Here is a 10,646-nt window from a genome sequence, read left to right as displayed (position 1 = left end):
TCCCCAGTCAATATGGAATGTAGAGGTTTTGAGCGTAAATTTATATTGTTCCTTGATTTGGCTCACCTGAGTTTTTATTAGTCTGATTTTTTTTTAATGTACAGTACAGATTAGGTTCTCATCTAATGAACGGAGTAGATTACACATATACAACATGATGGACTCAAAGTGCATGGCTGTTTTACCCGCCGCGTAAAAGTAACGTTGTAGAAGATTCTAGTACATTTCAGTTCGCCACTCCCGCCGTGCAACTCGTGGCTCCTATGCAATCGGATGTTTTGCGAGCACCGTCCATCTCCCCCCTACACCCATAACAAGTGCGAAAATGAAAGGTTTTTGAGAAATCTGATTGAAGCATCTAGGACTCCTTGGCATGAAACAACCAAATAAAAAAAATTAAAGCTTTTCCACTCATCGTTTGGGCCATCCCTTTAAACAAACAATGGATGGTATTTACAAAATTGCCAACGGTCCAAATTTAACACACGTTTTATTGCATGCCTGATGAATGAACGGTCTTTATTTTCTGCAAATGGCAATCTTCTTCAGTTGCTGATATATTCACTCACACGAGTTTAGATACGCTTGCCAAAGTGGCACGTGCAATGTGTATAGGTTACGTTGGAAAGGGCAGGGCCAAAGTGGCACGTGCAATGTGTATAGGTTGCGTTGGAAAGGGCAGGTGTATGTAGTCTACAGCTAGCAGTAGCATGTCTGTTCTTTTAATTAATTTCGACAGCTAATCCGTCCGTATTTAGTGTTAAAAAATTGAAAGCTGATTTGCTGGTACATCACACAAGTTATATTGCTGCTGTAGGTACGTGTGTGCGAAGACGAGCACTGACGCTCCTCGAGCTCCGAGCTGTACAAACGGTTTAAAGGAAATCAAAGTTACATGGCCCTACAGTGATGTATTTATTATATCTATACGGTTTATTTCTTTTTAGAGGTCATTTTAGATTATCATTCAAAAAATGAATTATATCAAAAGATCGTCTGGACCACACCATAAATAGCAGTGGAGATAATGATTTTAACCCTTAAAATAATTTGTAGGGCCCACCATCAGGTTTATTTTACATTCAATCTGTTTATGAGGTCACAGATACCTGAATGAAGAGAAAAAAAAAAAAATCATGTTTATCCAAAACTTCTATGCCCCTAAAAAGGGTTTCAATGGTAGACGTACAATCCCCATTGGTTCTTGCAGCGTTGTCCACTTGATTGTTATATTTTTCTTATTTTTCATCTCAAGCCTTAAGAGGGTCTCGTCAAATGGATGGACGATTTGGATATAATACATACCTCCTGATAAGACCCACAGAAACTTGCTAATATAACTACCGCAGCTATATATCTGGTGTGAGGTACTCCACCCAATCCGCTTCCTAAAAAAAAAATCTCCCCCGTTTAGAGAAACGATATTTTACAGCCATTTTCTCCTGCCGGACAGGCATATGGAACATCCCATCCGTAAAAGGTGGACCACTCGATGATGGCCTACTTGAGTTTGGATCTTTCTGAATTTTTAACCTCATGGACTAACATGATCTGGTAAAACCGATGGACCGGGTGGATTTCACGTCCAGGGAATAACCTATCCGTAGAAAAAGTGGGCCAACCAACTTTAATTATCTAATACGAAAATCAGACTGATAGCGGATTGTGTGGTGACCCAACATCAGTCATGGAGAAGGGATACGGGGTCTACCATGATATGTGTTTTATCCCGGCCGTCCATCCTTTTTGCCAGCTTATTTTAAGGCTTAAGCCTACAATTTAAATAGATCCAAGGCTAAAGTGTACCACACCACAAAAACAAGCGAGGATTGAAAACCCCACCGTTGAAAACTTCTTAGGGGCACTCCCAAGTTTTAGATCAAGCAGGCTCATACCTTCACGTTCACATGAGCTGGCAAAGCAGATGGACCGGGGCCCACAGTAGGGCATTAGGGATGTTCGTGATGTTGGTGTCACACACGCAATCCGCTTTCAAATCACAGTTTCAAAATCAGATTGGTTGAGCAATCATAACGTCTGATTCGTGGACACTAGTTGGTGTAAGTTGTTTCCAAGTGCCTGCGTATCAACCATCACGCTCTGGAAGAGTATCAAACTCTTTATCCGAATAAAAATAAAACCACACCTTTCCCCCGACCAGCGTATCGCTCTGGAAGAGCTTGAAAAGCCCGTCTCTCTCTCTCAAAGCCCGTCTCTGTCTCTCTCTCTCTCTCTCTCTCTCTCTCTCTCTCTGCATTTCTCAGGTGCGTAAACGAGCGATCTTCCTGTTAAAACCCTACCTTTTCTTCTTTTTTCAAGACCCTACCTTTTCTCTTCTTTTGTATAGATTGATTTCCAAAAAATAGCTTGCATTTTGCAGTTTCCTTATTTTAATCTGAATGCCGGACGATATCACATGCGCTTCAGAACCTCACGTGACATCCAGCGAATGTCTTCCCTCCGGTCTCCCCTCGGTGTCTGCTCCCTCAGTCTCCTTCCCTGTCTTTCTATAAATCTGCCGATCTACAGCTCTTTTGTAGCTCCGTTCTGCTTTCCTGAGACTTTTGCGGTGTCAGAGCCCCTTTTCCGGCTCCGATCTGCTCCATTTTGAGCTTCATTTGCTTTAAGGTCAGTAGAATGGCTTCGATTACATCTCTTTTGAGTGTTTTATAGTTGAAATCCGTTTTTCTTTTTTGAAAGAATCGGATCATTTTGGCCATTGGATCTTAAACGGTTGGCATCTGAAGTGTTGTAGCTCAGTAGAATCTTCTTCGAGGACTAAGATTCAAGCTCTTTTGAGTGTTTTTTTTTTTTGGTTGAAATCCGTGTTTTCTCGCAAGTATCGGATCACTTTGTGCCACTGGATCTTCAACGGTTTGATCTGAAGTGTTTTAGCTCTGTAGATCTTTTACGGTCAGTAGAATCTCCTTTTAGGGCTTCGATTCCAGGTCTTTTGAGTGGTTTTTGGTTGAAAGCTGTGTTTTCTCGAAAGAATGGGATCATTTTGGGTCATTGGATATTAAACGGCTGGGATCTGAAGTGTTGTAGCTCAGTAGATCTTTTACGGGTTCAGATCTGTAGATGAATGCCCTTTTGAAGTGTTGTCTTACTGTTCTTTACTGACTTAGGGTTTTTCTTTGTCATTTTTGCTCCAACCACTGGATTTTAGGGTTTTTATCTACTTATTCTGTTTGTCCTGCATTTTGCTTGCAATTATTCCATGTTCTTAGTTAACTGTGACAGATCTGCTATAGTAATTAGCTCTTGCTGTTTCCTTTGCTTTTGTGGGACTGAAATCGTCTACAACAACCCAAGCTTTGTGGGGTCCACCATGTTGTACATGTAAAATCCACTCCATTGATCAGGTGAGAACCATTAGTTGGACTGTACATACAGAAAAGCCCAATTATTACAAAAAAATAATAAAATCACATGGCCAGAGCAATGGGAACAATGTAAAATTTCCCCCAAAACCACTCAGTTCACGAATGGCCCGCCTGAGTTTTGTACCAGGCTGATTTATTGTCTTCTCTTCACCCTGGTGAGTTACACTTGACTATGGGCTCTTGATGCAAGAGACACCATGGTGGCTCCCCAAAAACCCATGGTTGGCATCCCATTCCCATTGGTTCACGCAGTGTGGCCCATCTGTGTTGCGGATCTGGCTTATTTTTTGTCTTAGGGCTTAACCTCCAGGATAGAACCTAATAGATGGAGTGGATTTTACATATACAACATCGTAGACCCCAAATACCCGGGTGTTTTACGCATTGTGTAAAATAAGGGTTCTAGAGGATTCCAGTCTGGTTTTATGCATGTTTCTTGTTTAGATCTATATAAATTTATGCATTTTGTTGTGAATCATGCTTAACTATTGAGGAATTTTACTCCTAAATGTTTGTTAAAATTTTCACATTTTACTGGCCTGATTTTTATGGTTTCACCATTTACGGTAACAGGTGGCATTTGATGCTGTTTTAGGCTTCCTTTTGAAGCTTTAATCTGATTTTCCAAAGTTACAAGCTGTTAATATCTGCCATTTTTTTGCAGCTTGAATTTTACTGGGGATCAAGGTATTCAATAATGGTGACGGTGGCCATGACAGCCACTACTGTTACGATGTGGGCCATAACAACCATTATGGCCCCGTAACTTGTAATGGTTTCCACCATTACCGTTATGTAACTGGTTTTTAATACCTTTCCAGGGATGGATTGCCTCCCCCCCCCCCCCATCTCTCTCTCTCTGTTGTGTGTGTGCTCGTGCACCCGCATTCGTTGGGTCTCAAACATGCTGATTAGCATGCCCCACCATGTGATGCCCTGGTCCAAAAATCAGGCTGATCTGCCCCTCGGGTGGCCCCCACACAGATCAGTGGATGATTAAATGGAATAAACTATGGCCTACCAGGTAATCAGATCGGCCTAATTTTGTTGGCTAGAGCATCTGCCTTGTGGGCATACTTAATGGTTGGCTTGGATCTCACTCACGCATGCCATGTTAGCACGTGTGGCTGCCCTTCCGTTAATACCTCTCTAATTTCTCCTATGCATTTTCTAGATCTTTCTTACTGGTTGGATGCCTACTGCTGATGGATATGAAACAGGTGGCATTTGAAGTACTTCTTTATCTAAATTTTCTGTTACTGGTTCCTCCCAGTCCGGGTTTGGTCACTTGTTCTTGGTCGGATATTGTATCTAATGCCCTAGTCTTCTAATAGCCCTTTGGCCCTTCCTTTTCCTCGAATAAAAATTATATTACTGATAATAAAAAAATCTGTTACTGGTTTTTTGTTGGCCTGTACCTGAGTGCCAGCTATGGTTAAAAGACTTGGTGACTTGACTGACTTGTTTGGCCCTGAGTTGAGTTGTGACCTGCCTGAGTCGGGGTTGAATTTTCCAGACTCACCCAAGTCAGGTGTGACTCATAGTATTGAACCAGATTGGGTCCGACGGAGTCCAAGTTGACTTGGACAAGTCGCATCAGTTCCGTTAAAACCATGGTCTCAGCTCATCATATTCTCCATTTATAGCAGTCTTATGCTGTGACATCGAGCTTTCCTAGGCTCACATGTAAGTCCCCACACCAATATGTGTGGGATCAAAGCGGCCCAATGGGTGGGCCACTGCACACTTATCATGTGCTGAAAATAGGCTGATCGAGCAGTCAATGATGGACTGTTTAAAGGTTGCCAATGTTCCACAAATCACCACATATTTTTGGATGACCTGATTAGTGGACCGCCTTATTTATTCCAGGGCCTTTGCACACCAGAGCCAATCCAATGAGTGGCTTGGATCTCAGGCATATAGTGCCTTTGCTTGTCAACCTATTATTGTGTTCCACCATTATAAGAACATTCAATCATTCCTTTACCTGCTATTTAGCGATTCATTCCTCATGAAAGGTTGCCATCTTTTAATCGGCAAATGAATTTTATTGAAGGCAAAACTGAAAGAAGAAGATTGTCATGTTCCCTTGTGAGCTCTTTGAGTGTGAGGGTGTCCACCTCAGTTTTTGTTTGATTTCCCAAGTGTTGGATGATGCCTGAGAAGACATGCAACAATACACTCGGGAAGGGGTTGCTAGGGCTCCATTGTTTCCGTAGATTCTTACCCTGAGAAGTAATTCTTTTCTCATGGCAGTGGCGAACAGCTGTTGATATTTTCTTTTCCTCCTTTCTTAATAAATCGTGAAGTTGTTAGAGAAAGTGTAATGGATCTCACTTGCTGTCTATGTTTCTTTGTGATTTCTTTGAGTTATGATAGCTTTTTTATATTAGTTAGGCCATAGCTTGTAGACTCATGACTTGGACCTGACTCAGCAGGTGAAGAGTGAAGTAGGCTTCACTTTAATTTCGAAAAAAGAAGAAGAAGAAGAAGAAGAAGAAGAAGAGGGAAAAGTGGAAATAACATAAATAACCATAGTGCCTAAAATGACATGCAAATATAGAAAAAAGAATATCTTTTAGGAAAACAGATAATAAGTGAAAGTGTTTCTTTCACCGAAAGAACATGTTCGGAATATCATTAGGTCTATAGGTCATTTATTAGGTAAGCAATGTAAGTTGGAGGTGTACCATGTGATATACTGCCTTACTATTAATGTTATCATGATTGTCGTTATCACCCTCATTGTTGTTGGTATTTTTATCGTTATTAATGCCGTCGTTCTTGTTGTGTAACTGTTTGGAGCATAAGACGCTCAACATTCACTGAAATCCTTGCATACCTTGTTGACACTTTCTGTGGCGATATGATGTCTCAACAAAATTTACGTGAAAATCTTTTAAATAACATGATTATGAGTCCATTTCATTGCACTCTGCTTTGCTTTGTTTTCTTCTTCCTAGGCTACATTTTTTCCCAGTTCTGCAGTGCCTCGGTTTATTATTGATGTCTCCTTTGTGCCTTCTGGTTTTGTAATCTCTTTTTCTTTCACCAGCTCCAGTGCACGGTTGTTGTAGCATTGAGTTTACAGACATTACTTACTAGAGAGCTTATCTCCTAGCTTTGGTTCTTCTCAACCCATAATCAGTTTGAATATCTCTATGTATATGTTTTCAGACTCTTTTGGGAACCGTAGGCCGGATCCTAATCCTAGCTTCAAAGCATTTTACATAGCTTATGGTAGTTATTCTTATAATCTTTGTGTCCTCATTGCAGCAAACAGTAGTCCACCATGTCTGATTTGGAGGCGCCGCTGCGCCCAAAAAGGAAGAAGATCTGGGTAGATTACTTTGTCAATTTCCGTTGGATCATTGTCATCTTTGTCGTCCTTCCTATCTCTTTTACCATCTACTTCCTTACCTATCTCGGGGATAAAAGATCTGACTGGAAATCATTCGAGCGCCGTCAGAAGGAACATGACGCGAATGTTAAGAAAGTTGTGAATCGCCTCAAGCAGAGAAACCCATCGAAAGATGGCCTTGTTTGCACAGCCAGGAAACCATATATTGCTGTTGGCATGCGAAATGTTGATTACAAACGTGCAAGGCATTTTGAGGTTGACCTCTCAGAATTCAGAAACATTCTTCACATTGACAAAGAAAGAATGATTGCTAAGGTGGAGCCCCTAGTTAACATGGGTCAGATTACAAGAGTTACGGTCCCCATGAATCTTGCTCTCGCTGTAGTTGCAGAGCTCGACGATCTCACTGTTGGAGGTCTCATCAATGGCTATGGAATCGAAGGAAGCTCACACCTTTATGGCCTTTTCTCTGACACAGTCGTTGCCTATGAAATTGTACTCGCAGATGGGCGCGTGGTTAGAGCAACAAAGGATAACGAGTACTCCGACCTCTTCTATGCGATTCCTTGGTCTCAGGGAACGCTAGGGCTTTTGGTTTCAGCTGAGATCAAGCTCATACCCGTTAAAGAATACATGAAGCTGACCTACAAACCTGTGAAGGGTAATTTGAGGGACCTTGCACAGGCATACATTGACTCATTTGCACCCAGAGATAGGGATCAGGATAACCCAGCAAAGGTTCCAGATTTTGTTGAGACAATGATCTATACCCCTACTGAAGGTGTGTGCATGACCGGAAGGTATGCTTCACAGGAGGAGGCAAAGAAGAAGGGAAATGTAATTAACAGTGTCGGGTGGTGGTTCAAACCCTGGTTCTACCAGCATGCTCAGAAGGCACTCAAGAAGGGTGAGTTTGTGGAATACATTCCTACCAGGGAATATTATCACAGGCACACCAGGTGTTTGTACTGGGAGGGGAAGCTGATCCTTCCGTTTGCAGACCAGTGCTGGTTCCGTTGGACTCTGGGGTGGTTGATGCCCCCCAAGGTTTCCCTGCTCAAGGCCACTCAGGGCGAAGCTATCAGGAACTACTACCATGAGATGCATGTTATCCAGGATATGTTGGTTCCTCTGTATAAGGTTGGCGCTGCCTTAGAGTGGGCTCACCGTGAAATGGAGGTGTGTTCTCTCGCTTTGTGATTATTAATTTTCCTTTTGTAAATAGTGATCTGTCTGTTTCTTCTTTGATTTAGATCTCAAATCTCACCCTTTGCCATGATTTTAGTTGGAGATTGTTTTTATCTCTTATTGCCTCTCTCGACACTCCATATGCGTTACTCGAGTTGAAAAGATGCATCATGTCATTCTGGTTTTCTTAATGAGTTCTTATTTCTTAGTTCTTCGCTTTTCTTGAGGCCAGACCTTTTTTTTCTTTTTTCTTTTTTCTTTTTTTTCCTATTGGTTTTCTATGCTTTTAAGGGACACCTTAAATGTTATGATTTCCATGAGAGGACCACATTGTACTTCCTTTAAATTACTGGATGGATGCGAATCCCAGACAGATGTTATGAGCAGAAAGATGTCAGATTCCCTTTGGTTCATGTGGGTGGTGGAACTTTCACATCCAAGTAACAGCCCTGCCCTTTCTCTAGTTGGTTGACTGCCCACGTGAATGAATCAAAGGGCGTGTGGGCACATTCTCACCCAACATGTGTTAAGATTTACATTCTTCATGCTAAAGTGCTGTTTCTTTCTGGCTTTCTTTGGAGACAATCCAGACATGGAATTGGGTGTCTGTGAGTCAACTAAGGAAAACAATCCACAACTACCTGATTTAGTCTGTACTACAGATCCCAAAGAATAAGTAGAAGAAAATAAACCATCCTTGTAGCCTTGTCCAGTTATTTGTCTTGGCTTTATGGATCATGTCTAGTTGACAATTCAAATTCAAACGGCAATCCTCATGATTGCTTGGCATAAGTTTGATGACTGGCTGCCCACCTGATGTCAACTTTCCTTTTTTACCTGGGCTTGGCATTGGCTGGCATGTAAGTGCTAGGCGTAGTTGAGGTAGCTATCATTATAATTACATAATGATGTAAAATGACAAATGTAAACTAAATAATACAAGTACAAATGCAAGTTTACAGGTAAAAGTGAAAGTCTAAAACATGAAAACTGAAGACAAAAATCAGTGCAGTTCATTTTGGCAGAAAGTGTAGACACATAAAAGAAGAAGAAAACATATGGGAGTAATGTTATGGCATGATCTTTTGTATAAATTTATATATAAGATAAATATGCAGACCCAACTGTTTATATTGATGTCTATTAACATGCATCTGTAGGTGCTATAAGAATATCAAATTTGTAGAAAATATCGAATTTCCTTTCACATTCAGCTGCTGTGCTCTGCATTCTACCGGTAGTACGTTTCTTGTTATTTTCCAGGTATATCCCATCTGGCTCTGCCCCCACAAGCTGTACAAGCTTCCGATGAAAACCATGGTATATCCGGAACATGGCTTCGAGCTCGAATGCAGGCAGGGAGACACTGGATATGCCCAGATGTACACAGATGTTGGCATCTACTATGCTCCAGGGCCCGTTCTGAGAGGTGAGGAGTTTGATGGTGCTGAAGCTGTTCGCAGGATGGAGAATTGGTTGATTGAGAACCACGGGTTCCAGCCACAGTACGCTGTCTCTGAGCTGAGCGAGAAGAACTTCTGGCGCATGTTTGATGCTACACTCTACGAGCATTGCCGTAGGAAGTATGGAGCCGTCGGAACTTTCATGAGTGTTTACTACAAGTGCAAGAAGGGAAGGAAGACAGAGAAGGAGGTGCAGGAAGCTGAACAAGCGCACCTTGAGTCTGCTTATGCTGAGATCGATCAGCCGGCCGAGTGACATTGATCATTAGATTTTTGAGTGTGAGATTTGAAGAACTCGTTTCTGAGTTTTGTTGGTTGTTTTGTACTCTGACCTTTCTGGTTTCTGTTGATTTTTCCCCCCTTGTTTTAATTAAACTGACTTTGAAGTAGATGACCTTTTTGGACAGGTTTGTTGTTTTCCAGTGATCTTTATCCACCTGAGACTTGTTGAAAATCTCACTACACAATGCCTGACATTTCTCTTCATGATAGGGCACTTACAAGAAAACCTGCTTCTGTTTACTTGGCATGTCATTCGGGAATCCCCACCCAATTGGGTTTCTTCTTGAGGCAGAACGATATCTATGTCATCCATTTTTAGGGGGTTGGAAAGGTATATTTACCTAGTAATATCTTGAAGCAGATATCCAACTTTTATGTTAGATTATACCCACTATCAGCCTCTCAGCAGTAATGATCTGAAAGTAGAAAAAGCTCGTTGGACCGATCATCACACAAGCCCTATCTTCAATGGGCCATATCTCAAAATTCACACTAATTAGATAATTCTAACCCTTGGTTTGTTTTTTGTTTTTTGTTTTTTCTCCAAAGGAGCTTTGGTGGGTTTTACATATGGTAAATAATTTTCTTTACCCATAAGCCTCTCAAATGGAATTGTTAGGATTGTCCAATTAATGTGATTCTGTAAGGTTATATCCCATCCTTGTATGGGATCTATTGGTACAGCGAAAATCAAATTATTGTGGGAGGATATATTGATGATAACAACATGTCATGTCTTTCCTGCCAACAGTCACATGCGTGGAATCTTTCCTGCCAACATGTCACATGCGTGGGACATTCCATCCGTGCAAAAGATGAGGCACGTTGACTGCCAACTTTTTATACGTGCAGAATGTGTGAATCGTGCAAAAAGATGTGCAGGAAGATGATACTCGTGTGCTATGAAAATCAGTGGTCCATCGATCAAGCCAATACTCCATGTGCTATTGAAAATCAGTAGTC

General features: G+C 41.5%; 1 protein-coding gene across 2 annotated transcripts; it reads left to right on the top strand.

Moving 5' to 3' along the window:
* Positions 1-2,172: 2,172 nt before the first annotated feature.
* Positions 2,173-9,790, top strand: LOC131236860 (delta(24)-sterol reductase). 2 transcript variants are annotated; one of them, XM_058234356.1, is made up of 3 exons: positions 2,173-2,264; positions 6,666-7,929; positions 9,202-9,790. In XM_058234356.1, exons 2-3 carry the CDS (start codon positions 6,682-6,684, stop codon positions 9,655-9,657), a joined length of 1,704 nt encoding a protein of 567 aa, XP_058090339.1. In that variant the 5' UTR covers positions 2,173-2,264; positions 6,666-6,681; the 3' UTR covers positions 9,658-9,790. The 2 variants fall into 2 exon arrangements, with proteins under 2 accessions (XP_058090339.1, XP_058090338.1); XM_058234355.1 differs by lacking the exon at positions 2,173-2,264 and adding an exon at positions 2,289-2,628.
* Positions 9,791-10,646: the final 856 nt, after the last annotated feature.

This window comes from Magnolia sinica, chromosome 2, assembly GCF_029962835.1.
Source record: "Magnolia sinica isolate HGM2019 chromosome 2, MsV1, whole genome shotgun sequence".
NCBI lineage: Eukaryota > Viridiplantae > Streptophyta > Magnoliopsida > Magnoliales > Magnoliaceae > Magnolia > Magnolia sinica.
The sequence above is the reverse complement of the archived record's forward strand: the minus strand, read 5'-3'. Positions and strand labels throughout refer to the sequence as shown.

Excerpts from the sequence above, each read along its gene's own strand:
- LOC131236860 (XM_058234356.1), top strand. The coding sequence starts at position 6,682 with ATGTCTGATTTGGAGGCGCCGCTGCGCCCAAAAAGGAAGAAGATCTGG. Across the intron at positions 7,930-9,201 it reads GGGCTCACCGTGAAATGGAG|GTATATCCCATCTGGCTCTG; the intron begins GTGTGTTCTCTC and ends GTTATTTTCCAG.